Below are 23548 nucleotides of genomic sequence, written 5' to 3'. Positions count from 1 at the left end.
GAAAATTCAATGACATTGAATCAATGTGGAAAACTGATTGGATTCGAGAAAAGTCCTTAACTTAAGGGAATTTAGTATTTTTTTCACCCAACCTTTATGCTAAATCCAATGACATCGGTGAAATTGTTTGGGGATTTCACGTTGAATTGAGGTTAGTTGACAACTCAACCAAATGTAAATCAAAACTAGACGTTAAACTGACGTTTGTGCCCAGTGGGTTATTATGTCATCAAAAAATATAACCTTTCTTCTTAAGACACACGAAAACAGAAAACACTGACCAACACTAATTCATTCATTTTGAAAAAAAAAGCTTTACTTGAATATCAACATTTTCTCAGAAAGTATAAATAATGATTTTAAAAGATTGATTTCCATTTTATACAAAAATACATCAAAGAGAAAATAACTTGTCTTTGTCTGTCATCTACAGTTGAAAGTGGACCTGCATGCCCTCTGATTAGATGGCAATGGGTATGTTTAGAACAGATTGAAACAAGGTAGTACAAATAATAACAAGATAGTGACCTATTGAAAGGGAGTCTGTACAGTATGTGCCAACCAAAATATGGAGGTGGAGAGGGTATGACTTCAATTTAGAAAATATGAAGTAAAATAATTATTCAGAAAACACGCAGACAGTCAAATGCAGACTATACAAATGTTCATTATAAAAACCTGATTGTTTGTATCCTGTGCTTGTTTTTCTGGACCCCTCTGGTGGATTGGGATTTCATAAGTAACTAAGTGCGGCTGGGTATCCAACTCTCCATAACATTTCTCAACCTCTGTGGAATCCAGCCTGATTACATTGGCTGCTGTCACAACAAGAGATGCTTTCATCTTCCACCCATTCACAAATTACAAGACTCATATCACTGTTTTGCTTGCAAATACCTGTAAATATTGTCATTTTCACGGGGAGGGGGGGTTGTTATGATTTATAAAGGAGAATAATAAAAAAGGGTCCAATTCCATATGTGTCTTTAAATTAGGAAACGTTGGGAATGAGGAAGTGGGAGGAGAGGGGAGGGAGCCTGGGAGGGCTAAAGTCCCATTCCTGAAATTCACCTGAACCCTATGAGCAAACATCAGTCAGAGAGAGGACTCCCAGGCAGGCAGGCAGGCATGGGCCACCCTAGGATTGGGACAATGGGTGCATCCTAAATGGCACCCTATTCCCTATATAGTGCACTACTTGTTTCAACCAAGGGTAGTGTACTATATAGGGAATAGGGTGCCATTTGGGATAAACGCTATAAATGGGTTTGAAGGCATACAGTGAATATGTGAGTCAACACGCCCACAGGGCAGACTTTGTTTATGATTTCATAGCATGCTGACTCTCTCTTCAGAACGAAACATGGGAAATGGGTGAAAGAAAAACACCCAAAGTGTCCAACTGAATTTCTGACTACTTTATATACAGTATCTACTGTACACGTATATAAAAAAAAACGAAATAAAACTTTGGTTTAATGTTTTGTGTCATGTTGTGCGGAGCTCTGACAACAGAAACAACATGAGGGTCATTAAGTTCATAGTGTAATGGTGCATCTCAGAAATTCCTCTGTCTTCTGTTTGTGGAGTACTGTACACGTTTTAGTCTTCTGAGGCTTCATATGCACTTCATATGCACTTCATATGCACTTCATATGCACTTCTATGCACATTGCATAGTCCTTTAGTTCTAAAGATTGTCATATCTTTCAATCACAGTTTACAATTGGAACCAAATAAAAAATACAAATATATTGTCTATTATATTTCCCCCGTGTTTGGGAATTACAAATGTTGAAATCCTTTAGACACATGAACGAAGTTATAATTATCTGCACTATTGACTGTTCAGTACAGAAAATCACATTAGGAAAAACCAACATGGAAGACTCCTTCAAACAGAACAGGTATGTACGTATATGAAATATCTATCTACAAAAACCTATACAGTTGCTCAGGACAAAGTTAATATGATTGTCATCCAGTAGTTCTGATAGTTGTGCATTGCCGTTGATAATATACAGTATAGTGGGGATCAGATTATTCAGATCTGCCCATCATGAGTCCGGGCCCCGTGCCAGAGGGAATCACCCAGTCCCCCATACAGTCTATCCCCACCACAGCCCGACGTAGCTGGGCCGACTGAGGCAGATTGTGTCCTCTCACCCCAGCCTCCGTATGCCTTCATCTTCCACATCAGATCACAGTAACATGTTAGTTCTTCATGGACATCCACTCCACCAGTCCTATTCTTACATACCACAGCATGTAAGGCATAATGTGAAGATCCATTTGTTTTGTTCCTTGATAATGTCACAATTGATTCGCCACATAGAAGCGATGACTTGTCATTTGCACACATTTTCATTGAAAAGATAGAGAAATTAATAATGTTTTCACAAGATTGTGTTTGTAGTGAAAAATCAGACATCCTTGTTGTTGATCATCTGTATGTCAGGGGAAATCCAGTTTCTCCTCCCTTCATTTAGGTGTCTATTAACGCAAAACCTGCTATGTTAATTTCTCTCCCCTTCTCTCACTCCTCCTCTCCTCTCGCCCTCCGCCACCGCCACTCTGGATTTATTGACTGACTCATCGTCCAGTGCGCTGTTGCCAGTTATTAGTTGTCATGGTTACCACAGTGAGTGGGTGGAAAAATGTGCTCCTGTTGCTAGGCACCAAGGAAGTCAGGTGTGTACTCTCACCAGGCTTGAAGAGGACACTGCAAAAAGAGAGACCGAGAGAGAGGGGAAAAAACGTCAGAGTGAGTACATCACACAAACAAATTAAGAAAACCTATTCAATAACACAAGAAACAGTTTCTGGTGAGGATGTATTTAATATGTATTGTCATGATAATAGGTCCCATTTCTAAAGTCCCCATGGTGTCAGATTCAGATTGGATGTAAACGGCTACAGCAGATTTATCAGCCCTGTGGCCTACTGCCTACCTACGCCACACCTGACCAAATACATTCCACATCCTTCTTCCACTTCACGTAATAGCCTTGCTTCCATTCAAATGGCCTTTTGGAGATTGTTTGTGGAATTCATGTTTTCCTTTCGCTCAAGGGGTGGAGGCAGTTGACCCTGGCGTGACCCTCTGGCCAGCAAACAGCCCTACCTGATAAAGGTGGAGGCCAGCTGCTCAGACCACAGTCTAACCCTAAGTGGAGGTGAGTTTAACATGGGGTGGGAGGGGTGTCCTCAGCAAACAAGAGAGTTATAAAGTCTGAGCATGTTGGTCATGACATGAGAAGAGCCCACTGGCCTCTCTGCACCACCCAGTCCAAATAAAGACCTGAGAGGCAGCCTGGAGGAGCCTGCTGTCCAAACGCTGGCTCGTTTAAATGCTGCTCCACCTATAAAGCTACAAATATACCATGATATCATCAGAGCATAGCTCAAAACTAGACAATATGTTTAGGTTTATTTTCAATGCTCTGAAAAAACATTACTGATGACTGTCTTAGGTCTCGTTACTCAACACTGTAGAGTGATGGGTTCTACATACATATCAAACCAAAAGCCCCCGGTCAGTATCTTTCCAAAACCACTCTAATAAGGGGAGAGTTTGCTTTCAAGCCAATCGGAGCATCTGCCAGAATGTTACTCTGAGCGAGACATCTCAGCACTTTAGCCCGCCACCCAATGAGCAGTGACAGTGCTGCGGCCGGGCAGCATAGTGCTCTGTCTCAGGCAGCGTGGGAAATTGAGCGTGTGAAAGCAAAGCACAGAGGAAGGCATTTCAGGCTAGAGCGATCACTGGGACCAGGGAGATGTAGGAAAGGGGAAGAGCTGTAATTACAACAAAAAACACCCCCACCCTCACCCTGTACTCCCCCACCATCAACCCCCATAGCAGGGAAGTAAGTAGCAGGACACAAGCCTCCTGAACTTTGATTAACAGTGGGGTTCATTTCCTGATCAGGGCACTAGGTCTTGCCAGGCCAGGGAGCGACCAGCCCTCTTTCTCCCCAATGGAGAGGAAAGCGAAAGGAGGCATCATTAATCAAATGCCGTTCAGGATGAGGGCACGGGTGATTGATTGGTCCGGCCTTTCAAAGGAAATAGGAATTCTGAGGAGTATCCATACACCCGACTCCTTGGGCCAATGATTGAGATTTGTGGTCCACATGCTCAGACAAAAGCAGAGTGAACTGAGTACTAGGGTCAAACCCAGCATCAAAGCCAGAGCCTCACAAAAACGTTAGCTGTGAAACCATTATGTGAATAAATAAAGATTGCATTATTCAATATCTCATTAGTCTGATCTCATATTGCCATTCATTGACTTTAGATGCATAAGAAGGGTAGTGTATGTTGATTACATGAATTAAGGTTCCTGTATCAGTCTGTATAAACATTTATTTATCCCTATATTGTAATCTAAAGCACAGACATTTACTACGCAAAATATGGTATATTGCACACAAATATTCAGTTGAATGACCTTGGCTTTGGGCCAACAACACATCACATTGGGGTGAATTCACTGATTCAGTGCAGTTAAACTAAGTTTGCCTGGTACCAGATCGGTTTATGCTCTTGCCAACTCCATTGCTGTCATTTTCAAGACAAATAGAGTTGGCATGATGGCACAAACAGACTGCCACTCGGCCTACAACTAAGGGACTTTACTAAGTGACTGTACTAAGAAAATAGTATTTACCCAGGAGAGACCCCCCAGTTGCACCATCTTGTTTACGGTAGAATCCTAATGTAAGAGGGATTAAACAAGTCAACACACAATCACAACACACAGACCTAGTGTGCAATCCAAAGGGCACCCTATTCCCTACATAGTGCACTACTTTTATCCAGAGCCCTATGGTGCACTTTATAGGAAATAAGGTGCCATATGAGACACAGCCCTACTGTATCTATCCTAGTCTATCAGCCTACTGTATCTATCCTAGTCTATCAGCCTACTGTATCTATCCTAGTCTATCAACCTACTGTATCTATCCTAGTCTATCAGCCTACTGTATCTATCCTAGTCTATCAGCCTACTGTATCTATCCTAGTCTATCAGCCTACTGTATCTATCCTAGTCTATCAGCCTACTGTATCTATCCTAGTCTATCAGCCTACTGTATCTATCCTAGTCTATCAGCCTACAGTTAGTGAGTGCTCAGTTTGGGGAGGGGGTTGTGTGTCGGCTGTGAGGAAGATTTGGTGTGTTAGTAGATAAAGAAATTAATCAAGCCGATCTCTAATGGGAGGTTTACACAAGATACAGTACAAAGCCTAAACTCTGCAAGCTCTAAATTGATTTTCAAGCTTTACAACTTACATTTACAACCACCTATATTTCACAAACATTTTAGTTTAAATACAGCTTATGACCGTAACTTGTGCAAACATATCTCAGAGAGCAGCAAAAGGAATTATTCCTCACATTATATATGTACATGCTCTAATACACAGAGAGGTCAAATATCAGAGACTGAGGACAGACACTGAGCACAGACACTGAGGACAGACACAGAACAGACAGAGAGAGGAGACTGTATTGACCGAGTCAGGGCCAGGGTATAGGGGGAGGGGCCTGATTGTGGCCTGTGTTAGGTGAGACTGAAGCATGTTAGTGACTGACTTGTTTGCTGGATGACATGGAGCTGAGAGTACTGAGGCTGTTGGCGTCTGTCACCACCATGGCTGAGGGAAACCGTGACTGGTGGGAATACTGCGTGGGCTCCTGCTTGTGAGGGTACACTGCCATAGACAAAGACATAGAGAGAATGTCTCATTGTTAATTTTAACCCAATAGATTCGCCTTTATTAATGGGTAAGCATTAGGGTTATGATTATGGTTAGGATTAGGCTACATCTGTACATACTGAAATTGAGTTTCAAGCAAATTGCATATTAGCAGTAGCCTGGATGGCAGTCTGTTTCTGCTCTCTTGTCAACTCCTTATGGAATTGTCACGCTAAACAGAGCATGTCAATGAGAGAAAAAGTATCTGGGACCAGGCTAAATCGCCATTATATCCCATCTATGACATGGCATTAGCAATCGTTTAGTGCTTACTAAGAGGCAGGTACTGACTGTGTGAGTGAGTCACGGTGGCCATGAAGGGCTGCTGGCTGGGGGACTGCTGCATCAGGCCATGCTGGTGGGGACTGTGGAGCTGCTGGGAGAACTGCACCGGTTGCAGCGCTGCAAGGCTCCCCGCCACGCTGTTGATCACTGGCACCGACTGAGACTGCGACGTGTTCAGACCTACAACCAAAAAGAACCTCAGTGATCTGGCTCATGTCAAAAGCATGACAATAAAAGCATGACTATATTCCCTATATAGTGCATTATTTTTGACCCCTATTGGTCAAAAGTGATTTGGGTGCCAATTGGAGCTCAACCATTGTGTTCATACGAACGCAAAATAAAATAATACAAGAATGTGTGCATAAACAGAGGAGAATAAATGGGCAGTTATTACAGTAAGAAAGTCATTTGTGGATACATGGGAAATGCAAAGCGCTGGCTGGTTGGTTGATTGGTTGACTCACTCTGTGCGATGGTCATGACTCCAGAGAGAGGCATGATGAGGTTCTGTGTCTGCTGGTGTGTGTGGTGGGAGTTGTGGATGTTGGTCAGCGTGCTCACAGGTGGCAGGCCTCCACCTGACGCAGACATCTAGAGAGAGAGACACACTAAGAAACTTAGTGATACCATTCTGGACCAAGAATGAAGTCATGTACTGACAATATCCTAAATCTAACATGCTAACTGGATATAAGGATGGTTAAATCAAGGTATAGAGTATAATAAATCACTTTAGAAGTGAAACCAGATGTTCTCAGCAATGCAGCTCACACAGATAAATGTTGAGTTAGTTCTGCTACGTTTGTGTAACACTGTGTTTGTGTAACTCAAGTCATCTACACCGAGCAAATCCTGAGAAGGAAGACAATAAAAAATAAAAAATCTGATGATAAAGCGTAAAAGCACAGACTGAAAGTAGTAGTGTATGCATGTGTGTGCACGTGGGTGTGTGTGTGTTCACGCACGCGAGTATGTTTTCCTATTTCCTGCCAGCTGCTCTGAGAGGAGGGGATGGTCAGACAGTGGATGTATCTCAAATGACACACTGTTCCCTATATAGTGCACTATGGGCCCTGGTCAAAAGTAGTGCATTATAGAGGGAATAGGGTTCCATTTGCGACTCAGACAGTCATCTGTACGGTACCCATAGATAACAACCTGTCTGCTCTGACCTGTTCCACACTATACTGACCTGCCCTCCCTACGAAAAACGAACTTCCTACTGACAGGAGAGGATGACAAATGTACTATGAATCACCAGGGATCTTCTCACTAAATAAAATTGTTTATTTTCAACTTTGTTAGATTTAAACATGGCAAATCTGGTTAGTGTCATAAACTCGTTATTATTCTGATACTAAGAATACAATATAATTGTTTTTTGGCACCAGCGTTCAAGAGTTAGTCTCTGCATGTACTGTACTGTCAAGTTTCACTTTCACCAATCAAATAGGGCAGAGGGCTGAGTTTCTCCCCTCGCGCTCCCTTTTCTGAAGGTAGAAAAAACATTGAACATAATCAAGCGCTTTCGTCATTTCCCTGGCAGAGCAAGCAGTGCTGAGCGCTCCAATCTCCGCTTCTTTTTACAGGGCATTTAATCAATAAGCTCATAATGCAGAATGTTTCTTTGTCAGGTTTATCGGCTCAGCTCTGGACCTACCCGGTTCACTTTGGTGGTGAAGGCGTACTGTATGGCCTGAGCCAAGGCCTGCCGCCTGCCTGCCCTCTCCACAGAGAGAAGCACAATGCTCTAACTGTTGTTCCCTACAGACTGTTCCATGGCAGTCTGGCTCCGGGACCTACTTTATATGTCTACGGTTGCGTACCAAATTATACCCTATTGCCTTATATAGTGCACTACCTTTGCCCAGAGCACTATGGTGCACTATATAGGGTAATAAGTAATGCAGTACAGAGGGAATAGGGTGCCATTTGGAACGTACCTCATGTTAAACGCAGCCCTGGTCCTTATCTAATCAGAGGCCAGGAGGGCCCAGGTGTGTTACTCACCATCTTGGCATCAGGTGACAGCAGACTGTGGCTGGGGTCCAAGCCGCCCGGAGACACCTGCTGTAACACCGACTGGCTGGTCGACATGCTGCCATGGTGGCTGATGGTCGTCGAGGAGCTGACCTCACTGGGTCCTTGTTGGCTGTACCGCACTGGAGGGAGGGAGGTAAAGAGTGAGAGAAATTGACAGATTGTTAGATTGAGAGTTTATTTCTTGACCTAACAACATCTGTGTTACACAGGATAACAGTATATAGGGTAGAGAGATGGTAGCAGGCCTCTCAGTATGACTAAGTGTGCTATGTCAGCAGGTGCTCCAACCCATCAGACTCACCTGCTCTTTGACTCAAACAGGGAGAGCAGAGCAAACAAACACACTGACCCCTCCACTGGTGCTATCAGCCCAGCTCAGCCAAGGCCATTTAGTGAGTACAATACACCGTACACCAGACCCCCACAACCCCAGTCCTAGACTTTATGAACTCAAGCACCATTGTTTTTTTAGAAAATCAACACTACAGCTTCAAACACCACAAATACAATTATTTACATTCAATCCAAACAGTTGCAATTCTCATTAAATTCATTCAACATTAAAGTCCTAAACTGCCATAGAGGCACCAGAGAGTCAAAATGCAGGGAGTTTTGTAGGTTATTCCAACAATGGGGGGCACGAAAACTGAAGGCAGATTTACCTAGATCAGTACATAACCATCCCTGTGAACGGGTTTGGTGTCTCATATTTTGTCATTTTAACAGTGAAGTGAGGTAGGTCGGAAGCTTGTGTAGTTAAGCTTTGTAAACAAAAAGGGAGTAATGAAGTGATCTATGGGACTTTAATAAGGACCAGCCAACCTTTTGATACAGGATGCAGTGATGTGTATTAAAACAGTCACCTGTGATAAAGAGAAGGGCGCTATGATAGACGGCATCCAAAGGTTTAAGTGTAGTGGCTGCGGCATTCTGATAAATGGTGTCACCATAGTCAAGGACTGGCATGTAAAGTTGACTGTACAATCTGCTTCCTGCTGTTTAGAGAGAGGCATGATCTATTTCTATAAAATAAGCCTACTTTAAATCTCAACTTTCTAACTAGCTCATCCGTATGTTTTTTGAATGTAAAATTATTGTCAATCCAAAAGGTGTCACGTTCGTCATAATGAATGGACCAAGGCGCAGCGTGCGTAGTGTTCCACATATTTTAATAAATCGAAACTCACCAAACAAAACAAGCAAGCACAAACGAAACGTGATGTTCTGGGCTGCTCACAGGCATTTACACAAACACAAGATCTCACAAAGCAAAAAGGGGAAATGGCTGCCTAAATATGATCCCCAATCAGAGACAACAATAAACAGCTGCCTCTGATTGGGAACCATAACAGGCCAACATAAACATATAAACACCTAGATGACCCACCCTAGTCACACCCCGACCTAATCAACATAGAGAATAAAAGCTCTCTATGGTCAGGGCGTGACAATACCCCCCCCCCCCCCCCCCCCCAAAAGGTGCGGACTCTGACCGCAAAACCTGACTCAATAGGGGAGGGTCCGGGTGGGCATCTACCGTCGGGGGCGGCTCCGGTGCGGGGCGAAGTACCCACTCCGCTCGTGGACACGTCATCGGAGGAACCGGACCGGGGCTCATCGCCGGAAGAACCGGACCGTGGGTTGTCGCCAGAGGAACCGGACCGTGAATCATCGCCGGATGCTCCGGACCGTGGATCGTCGCCGGAGAAACCGGACCGTGAATTGTCGCCTGAAGCTCCGGACCGTAGATTATCGCCAGAGGCTCCGGACTGGGAACCCTCGCAGGAGGCGCCGGACTGAGAACCCCCGCTGGAGGCTCCGGACTGAGAACCCCCGCTGGAGGCTCCGGACCGCAGACCGTCGCTGGAGGCTCCGGACCGCAGACCCTCGCTGGAGGCTCCGGACAGCGGACCCTCGCTGGAGGTTCCGGACCGCGGACCGTCTCAGGAGGTTCCGGACCGCGGACCGTCTCAGGAGGTTCCGGACCGCGGACCGTCGTAGGAGGTTCCGGACCGTGGACCGTCGTTGGAGGTTCCGGACTGTGGAACTGTTGGCGGAAGCTCTGGACTGTGGAACTGTCGCCGGAAGCTCTGGACTGGGACCTGTCACCGGAAGCTCTGGACTGGGAACTGTCGCCGGAAGCTCTGGACTGGGAACTGTCGTCGGAAGCTCTGGACTGGGAACTGTCGCCGGAAGCTCTGGACTGGGAACTGTCGCCGGAAGCTCTGGACTGGGAACTGTCGCCAGAAGGTCTGAACTGGGAACTGTCGCCGGAAGCTCTGGACTGTGGAGGCGCACTGGAGGCCTGATGCATGGGACCGGTACAGGTGGCACCGGGCTGATGACACGCACCTCAGGGCAAGTGCGAGGAGGAGGCACAGGACGTACTGGACTGTGGAGGCGCACTGGAGGCCTGATGCATGGGACCGGTACAGGTGGCACCGGGCTGATGACACGCACCTCAGGGCGAGTGCGGGGAGGAGGCACAGGACGTACTGGACTGTGGAGGCGCACTGGAGGCCTGATGCGTAGGACCGGTACAGGTGTCACCGGGCTGATGACACGCACCTCAGGGCGAGTGCGGGGAGGAGGCACAGGACATACTGGACTGTGGAGGCCTGATGCGTGGGACCGGTACAGGTGGCACCGGACTGATGACATGCACCTCAGGGCGAGTGCGGGGAGGAGGCACAGGACGTACTGGACTGTGGAGGCGCACTGGAGACACAGTACGTATGGCCGGCGCAGGATATACTGGGCCGTGGAGGCGCACTGGAGGTCTGGAACATAGAGCTGGCACAACGCGTCCTGGCTGGATGCTCACTTTAGCCTGGCAAGTGCAGGGCGCTGGCACAGGACGCACTGGGCTGTAAAGGCGCACTGGCGACACAGTGCGTAGAGCCGGTGCAGGATATCCTGGACTGAGGAGGCGTACTGGAGACCAGGAGCGCTGAGCCAGCACAACCCATCATGACTGAATGCTCACATTCGCACGGCAAGTGCGGAGAGCTGGCACCGAGCGCACCGGGCTGTGAATGCGCACTGGAGACACAGTGCGTATCACCGCATAACATAGTGCCTGAACGGTCACACGCTCCTTAAACCATGTGCCCCCCCCCCAAAAAAAAAATTGGGGGGCTGCCTCTCGTGCTTGCGTCTTGGTTGCGAACCCCGGAGTTGTCATTGATGCTCCTTCGCTGCTTCCGCCTGCTTCCCCGGCAGGCTTTCATATCTCTCCAATACTTCCTCCCAAGTCCAGGCTATTCTCTCCTCAACCTCCTCTATAGACCAGGATGCCATCTCCTCCCGGGCACGCTGCTTGGTACAGTTGAGGTGGGATCTTCTGTCACGTTCGTCATAATGAATGGACCAAGGCGCAGCGTGCATAGAGTTCCACATATTTTAATAAATCGAAACTCACCAAACAAAACAAACAAGCACAAACGAAACGTGACGTTCTGGGCTGCTCACAGGCAGTTACACAAACACAAGATCTCACAACGCAAAAAGGGGAAATGGCTGCCTAAATATGATCCCCAATCAGAGACAACGATAAACAGCTGCCTCTGATAGGGAACCATAACAGGCCAACATAAACATTTAAACAAACACCTAGATGACCCACCCTAGTCACACCCCGACCTAACCAACATAAAGAATAAAAAGCTCTCTATGGTCAGGGCGTGACAAAAGACCATATATTTATAGACGGGAATCTGCTCGATGAAAGAACCATCCATTGCATAAATGTGTAAGCATCTGAAATATTTCTATGAGAATTATAAAGCAGCAAACATTTAGTTTTTCCCGCATTCCGTACCAATCTTAAATCAAAGCAACAAAATCACATTGCAGCTCCAACATAGCCTGGTCAGCCGTAGGGGCAATAGCGTACATAACAGTGTCATCTGCATACAGATCGATGTTCCAGGTTTTTTCAGATAGAACAATATTATTTATACAAATAGAAAAGAGTACAGGTCAAAAAATAGACTCCTGCCGGACACCTTTTGTAATATCGAGGTAACTTGACACCATCAGAAAGCACATATTGTGTCTTGTCTGACAGATAGTTCCCAAACCACTTGTAATACGCCTGGTCGAGGCCAATTTTAGACAACCTTTGAATGAGTAGGGGAGGGTCGACAATAACAAAGGCCTTGGATAGGTCTATAAATATGGCAGCACAGTGATTCCTACCCAGCATGGAAAGGATCCCTCTGTGCCCAGGTAAACCTATGAAAGTGAAGAAATGCCTTCTATGTACAGTATGTCATCAATAGGGAACCCTGTTATGTTCTCACCTATCCTTCCACTCTCCAAACACTTAGTCCCTGAATTCTGTGACATCACTGAATAACCCATCTCTTAATCCCGTGTCTAGACCCCTTGTTGTCTCCCACCTCCATTGGCCACCGGGGGCCAAAGGAATGCTGCTCTCCTCCTATCAAATAGATGTTTGCCAATCCTGGCCCCCTTTGATACCAACAGAGCAAACATTACACATTTACAACCAATGTCAAACACATTCTTATCCTGTAGTCTCAGTCTCACACAGAGTCTCCCTCCCTCCCCCCTGCAGAGCAGAGCAGTGGGCTGTGACACTGAGCCAGTCCCAAATGGCACCCGATTCCCTATATAGTGCCCTATTTTAGACCAGGGCCTATAGTAGTGCACAATGTAGGGAATAGGGTGCCATTTGGGACAAAACCACTGTGACAGTGTTTACTCTCAGATCCCGGATCTTCCCTGGGCCCTCTGTCCCTGACCCACGCATGTCACACTGAGTGCCCTGTCTGTCACAGTCCCAGATAGTCACAGACAGTCCCAGAAAACCACAGACAGTCCCAAACAGCCACAGACAGTCTCAGAGAGTCCCAGACAGCCACAGACAGTCCCAAACAGCTACAGACAGTCACAGACAGGAGACACCAAGCATCATATGTCTGCCATAAAAGAATGGGAGACCGTATCTCACTCAAAATAAAGTTTACCTTAGTAAAAACATGCTTTACTGCCTGGGAAATACAACTAAATCAGACCAAAGAATTTACCATTTTCATCTTGACTGTATTTCATCCACTAACAACAAACATGTTGTCCAGGCAGACCACAAGAGAAGCACAGACAGACCTCATATTGTCTTGAACATCACACTAGCAACCCCACAGCACTTGTTAACACCGCTACAGAACAATAACGCACTCCATCAGGCCCATGACCCCCATACCCTCACAATGGCAGAGGACTCATAAACAGGCATTTATCTCCAAGCTGGACATCCTGTAAAGTGTCAAGGGGAGAGAGGTGCTATTCAGGCCAGCTTTGTTTTCCTGTGTCAGGCAGTAATTCTGGCTGCAGGGAACCCCAATCCCAGTCAGGAAAGCTTCCGTCGTCTAGTCTGTCTGAGGCAATTGGTCATTTGGAAGGAGGAGGAGGGCTCCATTTCTTGGACACCAGTGGGGCGGCCAGCGGTGTCCACATACCAACCTATGCACCCCCAGTTTGTTATTGGGATATTATAAAGATGCTGTCAATATAGCTTGAGATTAAGAAATCTTTCTTCCTCAAGATAACGTTATATTAGAGAGAAAAAACAAGCCAACATTTTAACAACTACTGTACTTTCTGGCTGCATGACATTTGGCCAGTTTCAGACTGTGTCCTACATCTGCTCTTATTTACATCCTAAAAAAAGGTAGCTAGCTCCTCTCTATCACTAAATTCTCAGCTGAAATATGGTTTGAGCTAAATCAACCACAATACCAAGCACCCTGAGCACTGGACCAGGGGAGACTAGAAGTAGACCAGGGGGAAGGTGAGAACCCTGTGAAGGGGAGTGATAGCGTAGGCAGCAGGGAGTTGCAGCAGGTTTAAAAGGCTTCAGTGCTCTGTGTGACCCATGTAATATCAAAGCCCCTCTTCCCATCCCCAGGCACTGGTCATTGAAGCTTCGGTGCATATGAGAGACCTCCCGGGTCTCTGCAGGACGTAGCAGGCCTTGGTACCTCTCTGACAAGGCTGGGGCTCCCAGTGGACAGAGCAGAGCCAGGCAGTAGGCAGGCCTAGCCTCTCTATCCCACGGCCAGGCAAACTCCCACATAGCCTTGGGTGACACAAGGCATTGAGGCAACACAACCTGCTCACTATTTTTCCCTCCTATAATATGGGGTTTTACTCTCACTGTTATTAAATTAAATAACACTGTTTTCAGAGGATTACCAAATGAATAGAACGTGCCCATTACACCAGTCTACCAGGTATTGAACCACACTCCCCTCACTGCAGTCTTAATTTTACAGCTAAAACCATTCCAATGTGTCAGATTAGGTGGGAAATTCCTGAATCAGCAGGATTTGCCATGTGAGACGAGGGAATATACTAAAAAATGAAATATCAGCAGGTTATCAGGGGTTCAATTCAATCTCTTAGCACATTCTGGTGAAAAAGATGCTACTGTTGCTGAATTATCTGGGTTGATTGGCACGTCAACATTTTTATCTCAGCTTTGATGCAGGTCAACATAAAGGGAGGGCCTATTTAGAACTCTGGACAACACTTACATTCAATACTATTGACACAGAAGTAGCAACAGAAAAGAAAAGCCGCCCACCTCTATACTTTGCTGAGAGATGTGTGAAACTGCTCCCTGTGCTTAGCTTTCAGATTCACCCTCATGTGGCTGAAACGTTCATCTTTTAGCTTAAAATAAAACAATGAGTTTTTAATGGTGAGCGAGCGTTGTGCCTTTTCCTTTTCAATGATGATCACATTTTTGGGTTGCACCTCGACTCACATTGGTTGAGCGCCCTCTACTTATTTCCAGATTCACTCTCAAAGAAAGAAACATGACAACTATACACAACACAACAGTATGGTCATGACATCCTTTCCCATAACGTATGGTGAAACACACACACAAACACACACGTATTGGCATCTGTTTCGTTTAGAAAAGGGTTCAATTCCAATTGCCTATTCTCAATAAAACGTAGGTTGTATGGTTAAATGAATGATCCAAGGGGAAACTATGGCCCTAAAAGTGTTATGGCCTCAGACACATGGATCATTCAGCTGATGAAACAGTTTGATTAGACCAACAGTGTGTGTGAATCACCTATTACATGTTTGTATTTACACGTGACTAGTAACAGAAGATATCTATCTATACATTTGTTTTGGTTTGGTCTTTTACCAAACACTGATGGTAGAATAACCTCATCTTTCCCCCCAAAATACTATTTGACTGTTTCTCCCATTGTGAACAATCAAGTTAACTCACCCTTATCAACAGAAGTAAGAGAATCAATGAAAATTCCAGGAGTAAGACGTTTTCCTTGATGTGACCTGATAGTGACCTCCCTCACATAACTGTTTTAGTGGCGCTGAAGGAGGGGGTTACCCACATCTCACTATAGGCTGGAGCACAAGGGGTCATCAGTCCTGTCTGGCCAGAAAAGAGCCAATACCCCAGAGGACAGCTCCTGCTGCTCTGGTCTGCAGAGCGCCCAGCCCCAGCCTCCCTCGGCCACTATACTGACGCCCTATAAAGGTGAGGGGGGGAGGCTTTAAAATAGGCCCTCCCCAAGGCCCAGCAGTGATAAATGAACCTAGGTTACAGTCACTGCAGTCTTCCAATACGCCACAGACAATAGGGACCCCTGCCAGGCTGGGGTATAGAGAGGAGAAGTCAGGGGAGCCACTTATCAAAGGACTGGGAGATGTAGTAGCCAAGGATTTTAACTGTCCATTAAGCATGCATAACACAGGCCGTGGCCTAGCAACTCAATGAGGCAACCTGCTGGGGTGCTATTGTCAGGCCAGGGGCTGACACTGAAAAACAGCTGATGCTGTTGGCAGCACACCGGCAGGACACCTTGTAAGCAGGCAACCGAGGGCTAAGGGGAGCAAAGTACCTTCCGCTTCTGACCCTTACCCTATCCCTCTACAACCAGTCCCTTCTCTCTCCTCTCCACACAAGCCTATCATTGAACCTAGCTCCTCAATTTGCAACCTGAGGTCAATGCTTGGTCAGGTGTGCTGGGAAAAACCACAAGCAAACAGAACATGGGCTAATGGGCCCAGTATAACCAAAGGTAAAAGAGCAACCCGAGGCAAACGGTTTGTTTTTCTAGAGAGTTGACCTCGTGTTCTAACTTGAAAGAACGACAAGGGGCTTTGATTGAGTTTCTCCAATCATGGCTTTTATGGAGGTGAGCGATGGCACTGAGGATAATGCTGTGCCAAGATATCAGCTCCATTTGATCTCTTATAGACGCCGGTAGATGGCTAAATTGCACTGAGTGCAAACAGCATTATGATGTTTAACGGTCAGTTTGTTGGATTTCCTCTTTACAACTTCAGGAACTTTGTTGATTCCCCAAAAAGTCACCATTGACCGACCGACCTTATGCTTATAGAGTGAATGTGGAAGTAGTGGTTATATGTTCAACTAGCGCTGAATCCCTCCGTGACCCTGCCCTGACCCTGGCCTGTCACAGGACTGCTGCTCTTTGTGCCACTCTCCTGCTCCTGCCTGCCTGCTGACTTTGGAGTGGAGATTGCAGGTACAATGTGGATTGTTCTCAGTGTGTTGTCAAATATCAGAATAACAATGACATTTGCTCAGCTCCCTCAGTGACTCTTATTGATCATTTGCCCTCTCTCTTCTCTCTCCCTGATCTCATCAACCATTTTCTCTCCCTCTTTTCACTCTTGCTTAGGGATGAAAATAAAATCATCCAATTATTTTGCCAACCATTGTTCTTCTAACTGTCAAAGACATGTCCCTGATCAGGATACCATAGTGATTAAATGCACTCAGATCATGGCTGGGACAGGTACAGAAAGAGGAAAGCCCACATTTTTTATGATTCCATGATTGTGTGTAGTATTATATTAGATATAATAGCAGAGTAATGTACTGTGGTATGCATGTGGTGTGGAGACGCTACCTTGCATCTTACTAGGGGGGGATGCGCTGGTCTGGGAGCTGTGGTGGTGTGGAGAGCTGTGGCTGTGAGACAGGAGAGGGTTCATGCTGTGGATGGGTATGGGGTAGGCGTCCATTGCCAGCTTCTGACGGAAGGCCTCTTCCTTACGCCGGTTGGCAAACCAGTTATAGACCCGTACCTCAGTGACCAGGTTAGAGCCCAGCCCATGAGCTTTAGATGGAGACACCCCTCTCTGGAGACACTCAGCCCTGTAGGAGGAAAGATTTAAATAGTATCAATGGAATAAAATGGAAAAGAACAAAGGGGAAATATAATGGTAGTTGCATTGGAATGATAGTTGGATACAGTAAACAAAGAGAGACATTCAACCCTGTCAAAATCATTCTAATCTAGGGCCATATGCTGCTGTAATAATGGAGTTAGTATCAAATAAGATGTGCCAAACATTCAATTATTGAATGGAAGAACAAAGTTGTGTCACTTTTTCCCAAATGGCACCCTATTCCCTGTATAGTGCATTACTTTTGACCAGAGCCATATTGGCACCAGTGCACTAAATAGGAAATATGGTGGCATTTGGGACGCAACCCAAAAGGTGTAACTTTCTCCTTCTCCAAAGCGTCCTCCGCTCACCTGTTGCACTCCTCCACCAGAGCCTCCCGCTCCTCTTTGCTGGGGTTCTTCTGTCTTTCATAAGCCTGGTAGAGGATCTGTTGGGATGCAGGCCCCCATTTGAAACGGTTCCGTCTCATTTTCTTGCAGGAAGGTTCAGAGCCCACCTCCTCCCCTTGCTGCCCCATACCCTGACCAGGAGGGTTGAACTCTGGGAAGAAAAACAGCACCTGATCCTGACTGCCTTTGTCGGTCATATTGCTGACAGAACCTTGCACTGCCTGGTTGAATTCTGGAAAATAAGAACAAGGTACATTTGATGCATCTCATGTCACATAAAAACATTGTATTGGGTGGAATGGAGACAAAATAAATCAATAAGACAATAAGAAGAAATAAGGCATAATTTAATGAGGGACAATTTCACAATATGTAGCCTAGGCCCTAATGATAAATCAGACACATTTGAGGCATAGGCTTACTAGAATATGATGCTGACCATATGTAGAGCCGAGATATTACATTTATTTTCATGCAAATTGTGTTGTGGATGGCCATTAGTATTATGACGCCCAGGCCAACACACCTCTGTGACTCTAACTGTATCAAAGGCTGTGTGAGAAACTCAAATATTAACTTACGTCTGAGAACTTCCCGCTGTTTCCTGACATACCAGGTGTAGAGCGCCGCTCGCTTCTGAGTTTTCATGGGCGTGCCTTTGTTGAGGTGCTGTGAGAGGTGAGACTGATTTAGTCCGGTTACGTCCACCACCTCGCGCTGTGGTATGTTGTGCTGTTGCATGTAGCCTTTGATTATGCGGGCGGCACGCCACGGGTCCTCACTGCGGTTACATAAAACACACATAAAACAATATTCGAATCACTTTGCTAAATACATGTTATTCGTTCTATTAGTAGCCTAATAGTGTTATGTGTATAATGGCCTATAGGTGTTGGTGCTAAATTAGCACCAACTCCTAGGCTATAGACCATTATACACCATAACACTCATACTAATAGCACTGCTAATCTAATGTATTATTCATTGGCCAAATACATTCCTAACCTAGCTTCAACACCAAGATACAGCACGAACATTTATTTCCCTTGGTTTATTCTATTCGTATTTCTCTCGGACTTCTTCGCCTGACGTTATCCATGTTTTGCAAGGCCCCAAGTTTAAGTATTTTTGGGGGGGGTTGGGACAATTGTTAAGTACCCTAATAAACGACCATTAATCATTGTATTCAATAGTATGTAAATATTTTCAAAGGTTACTGATTTTACTGAGTTAGTGTAAATCGCCTGGATGACTTCAAGTGGTGTATTACTTAAGTAAATATACTTTAAAGTACTACTTTAGTAGTTTTTTGGGGTATCTGTACTTTACTATTTATATTTTTGACAACTTTTAGTTTTACTTCACTACATTCATAAAGAAAATAATGTACTTTTTACTCCATACATTTTCCCTGACAACTAAAAGTACTCGTTACATTTTGAATGCTTAGCAGGACAGAAAAATGGTCCAATTCACGATTTTATCAAGAGAACATCCCTGGTCATCCCTATACTGCCTATGATCTGGCGGACTCACTAAACACACATGCTTGTGTGTAAATTATGTCTGAGTGTTGGAGTGTACTTGAGTAATTGTCTATTAAGGTATCTTTACTTTTACTCAAGAATGACAATTGGGTACTGTTTCCACCACTGGTGATCTCATAATACGTTCAGAAACCTGAAAATACTCAGAATCAGGCCTATTTTCAATTCAGTGTTATGACTGTAGCTGAGGCGAAACTGATGCATTTTTGAAATGTCAATATTTCATAGCGGATGTGAGACACTAAGGATATAGGATACAGAAATATATTACAAATGCTACTAAATTAGGCTATCAAATATTATAAACTAAGCACCAATAGGATAGGCCTAGGGTACATTGGTTTAGAAGGACAGTATTTTATGTCATCTGAGTCTGACACACACTGACGTTATAGTCTACATTTTCCCATTTGGACAATAGGCCTATAGGCCTAATCAAATTCAGACTAAATAATCCCAGAATCGAGTATGAATCAAATAAATAAATAGGTGATTTGGTTGAATAAGATCATGTTGTTTGCTTAAACATAGGAAATTGATAATACATTGATAATAAATTGAAGAAATGTATCAATTCAAGGCTTCCATCCAAAATTGCATTAAATTATCGAAGAATACAATTGCCAATGGGCTAAAATCCTCTGAATTATTCCAATGCTTCAATTATATCAACTATAAACAATTGCACAATTGCACCCAAGGATGACAGCTCAATAGGAGGCTTTATGTCGATAAAAAATATATATATATCAAAACAACTTAAAAGGCCTAGAATATATGCGCAGCGTGCTTTAAAATATTACAGTAAAATAACACTTAGATTTATCCTACCGTCACAGTCATCTCAGATTAAGTATTGACATGGGTAATTTTTGCAAATCTACACACAACTGTTTGTTTTGGAGAATTAAGTCTGCGGGTTTATATGTTGGTTTAGATGTTGGTTTATAACATTCGACAATGAATAACCAGATCTCCATTCACTCTAATCATACGACACTGTGTATCTTTCAGTTGATGATTTATAGAATACAATTAATAATAACTTAACTACACGTGGGTTAGTTTTGATTTTCTGCCGGCCACTTGAACATGTTACTAGCGTAATGAATGAACATTTATACATGTATTTTAGAAGATAAATTAAGACAATAACAACATGTGCAAAGACTAAGGCCTTTATAGACTTCATTCATAAAACAAAATAATATTTGCTTCAAGAAGTGTTGCAATATTTCACCAGAACATTATTCTTAATCTTATTATTATTATTAGAGCCTATATCTAGTGCAACATTTAATCCTGCAAAGTAAACAAATGCGTGGGTGTGAATTCACTCTCTCTTCTTGCACTGCCATATATAATCTAAGTGAGAGAGATCGAGTAAGTTAATAATAAATATATCCCGTTTAGTTGATATTTTGCTAAGGTAAATAAATAATAACCCGTGTGGATAATTAGTAACTAGAACGTGAAAGTACTACTGGCGCATTATTTTAAATTTGTAAACACAGGGAACATATTGCCTTGCGCTTTACATTTAAATTAAAATATGTTTTTACAGGAGTTTTGTCAACATTCTAAAATACAGACACGATGCAGATGCACTTCTTGGGGCGGAAGGTAGCGGTTAGAATGGTTAGAGCGTTGGGCCAGTATCTGACAAGGTAAAAATCTGTCGTTCTTCCCCTGAACAAGGCAGTTAACCCACTGTTCTCTGTTAGGCAGTCATTGTAAATATATGTTAAATATAAAACGTTTTAAATGCACTGAAATTACAGCAAAATCTAAAATAAGTAGGCATATCCATAATAACATATTTTTTTGTGAGCCTACCCTACACATTCATTCGGTAATGAACAGTCCTAAATGTATGCAATTAAACATTTAAAGTTGTATCCACTTACGCTAATATTCGGTCAACTTCTGCCCTCTGCTCCGCTGCTTCCTCCGTGTTAAGCGACTGGAGTTCTTTTAGTATCGGTGGGGTATCGAAATCATCTCCGTCCTCGGATCCCTCGTCTCCCGACAGTTTGCCCTTACCGTGCCCGTTGCTCAACGTAAGAAATACCGGCTTCGAATCCGAATAATTTCCGTTGATTTTCGAACTTGGCGGAGACATGTGTAGATTCTCCAACTTAACTCCAAAGCCATTCGGGCTAGGATCCATATCGTCCAACGCTTGGATCAGAACATCTTTGGTAACTCCGGAATCTAACAAGGCGCTCAAGAGCTCCTGTTGGAGAGATGTCAACTTGGACACCATTTTCGAGAACATAAAAAATAGTTAAATTCTGAACTAAAAGGGAGGCTGGGGAGAATAAAAACTAGAAAATACAAAAAAAAGTTCGTTCTCTCTTCCTCTCGTGCTCCAGTGTTTATGTGAATGTCCTACTCCTGACACCTGCTCAGAGAAGCTGGTTCACTTCCCAGTTGAGAAGAGTGATATAATTTGCCATGATGCTTTCAGAGGGCAGGGAATATAAAACATGGTAATTAGTGGGCTGGCTGCTGGGGACTTTATGCAAATCGTCAGAAGAGGGCTGCACTGACTAACTGAAGCAGGTAGACCTGACAGTATTTACACTGGAGCGCTGTTGCTTTTATTGGCTCTGCTTATCAGCAACAAAACTTTCATGAACTTTGGACTCTGTTGTATAAAGACTTTGGTGAAAGAGGAGGAATGGTATACTTGTGATAATAATTACACTACTACTGCTAATAATAATAATGATAATAATAATAACACATTGTAATTATAATAATATTGTATAGACAATATCATATATTATTCATTATAGCATTTATCGTATCAACTGTGCTTATTTTTGTGGTTGTCATTAAATTAAACAGAAAAACACGCAAGCTACATAACATGTATGCTACACAACGTGACACATTCTTAATTATTCACCTACTGTCATAACAAAGTATTCACACAAACTCGATTATTTCATTATAAAAAATAATCTGATTGTGATATTTTTTTTTTTTTTACATAGGTCTATAAATATATCAGAAACGTCTTGGCCTATGCATAACAGGTCTATGAGTCTTGGGCTTGTATTTTGTTTTTCTATATCTTTCTCATAAGATTTATAGTCTATAGGAATGTCTGACCGTTTAAACCGCTATTACAGTGAGTTGTTTTCATATATATCAGAATAGACATTAGAAGAGGAGGTATCCATGAACAGATCAGCGCTGGAATCGTGGCCATAGTTCAAACGCTCCAGACGCAGAATGGCGCGCTGGGGGACGCACCAGATTAACCAGGCCAACAAGCAGGTGCCGCTGAATATCATTTTTATTTATTTATTTTATTTAACCTTTATTTAACTAGTCAAGTCAGTTAAGAACAAATTCTTATTTACAATGACGGCCTACACATCATAGTAAGTCGACATCATCGGGCAGGTTCGGTGACCTGTAGAACGGGGAGAACTAAACAAATGAACTAGGCTAATATGGAAGAGTTGGTTGGTGTAGTCATAAGAGCAAAATGTGGCCTGATATTATGATACATTTTTATCCATATGAAAATGTATTAATATTGCTTAGCATATTGGTTAAAGATGTTGATTATATCATATCTGATACAGTGGTATTGCCTGCCAATAATTATACCGCCCTTACTGTCAGTGTAGTATCAATACTCGTGGTTGATCATTATATGACCAGAGGACAGAGCAAACCTACTATAATTGGTCTGCAAATAATGTTTACATTATGCCTATGTTATGCCCCACGTCGTGTCAGTAGGATAATGCTTATAAATTAGGACTGGATTGAATTACTTAGACAATTCCTAATTGTACACACGTTTTCTTTATAAGTATGCATTAATCCAGGCAAATAAATTATTGTAGGCCTATATGTCATCCACAAGGCTGTATCACAACCGGCAGTGATTGGGAGTCCCATACGGCCGCGCACAATTGGCGCTGCGTCGTCGGGGTTGGTCGGTGTAGGCCGTCATTGTAAATAAGAGTTGGCAAGTCAGTTAAGAACCTAGTTAAATAAAGGTTTAAATAAAACAAAACAAAAAACAAGGCTGATCAAAAATAAATATATTTCTATTGTAACTTTACATAATGTCGGTTTCTTTTCTAGCCTTGTATTAGACAGCTGATTTCAACTAAAAGTCCTATATCTATCTAACAATTGCATCAAACTATCTTTTTAAATTTGTTTTATTTAAATGTCCTATGTCAAAATATTTTGATTTTAACAATTTCTAAAAGCAAATGTTAAGAGGGCTTTGACCCCCAAAAGACGTTG

At 43.7% G+C, this 23548-nt stretch overlaps 1 protein-coding gene across 6 annotated transcripts; it reads right to left on the bottom strand.

Annotated features, from left to right (window-relative positions):
- Window positions 1-290: 290 nt before the first annotated feature.
- On the bottom strand, window positions 291-21733 carry LOC120028285 (hepatocyte nuclear factor 1-beta-A-like). Of its 6 annotated transcripts, none has more exons than XM_038973466.1 (10): window positions 21175-21733; window positions 18302-18501; window positions 17682-17952; window positions 17061-17296; window positions 8062-8213; window positions 6516-6642; window positions 6037-6228; window positions 5600-5718; window positions 4673-4717; window positions 291-2722 (listed from the first exon to the last, which is right to left on the bottom strand). In XM_038973466.1, exons 1-10 carry the CDS (start codon window positions 21543-21545, stop codon window positions 2702-2704), a joined length of 1734 nt encoding a protein of 577 aa, XP_038829394.1. In that variant the 5' UTR covers window positions 21546-21733; the 3' UTR covers window positions 291-2701. The 6 variants fall into 6 exon arrangements, with proteins under 6 accessions (XP_038829394.1, XP_038829393.1, XP_038829395.1 ...); XM_038973465.1 differs by having other exon boundaries at window positions 17049-17296; window positions 21175-21731; XM_038973467.1 differs by having other exon boundaries at window positions 6055-6228; window positions 17049-17296; window positions 21175-21731.
- Window positions 21734-23548: the final 1815 nt, after the last annotated feature.

The sequence above is a fragment of the Salvelinus namaycush genome, chromosome 34, assembly GCF_016432855.1.
Source record: "Salvelinus namaycush isolate Seneca chromosome 34, SaNama_1.0, whole genome shotgun sequence".
In the NCBI taxonomy this organism is placed as follows: Eukaryota; Metazoa; Chordata; class Actinopteri; order Salmoniformes; family Salmonidae; genus Salvelinus; species Salvelinus namaycush.
This window is presented reverse-complemented; position numbering and strand designations above follow the sequence as displayed.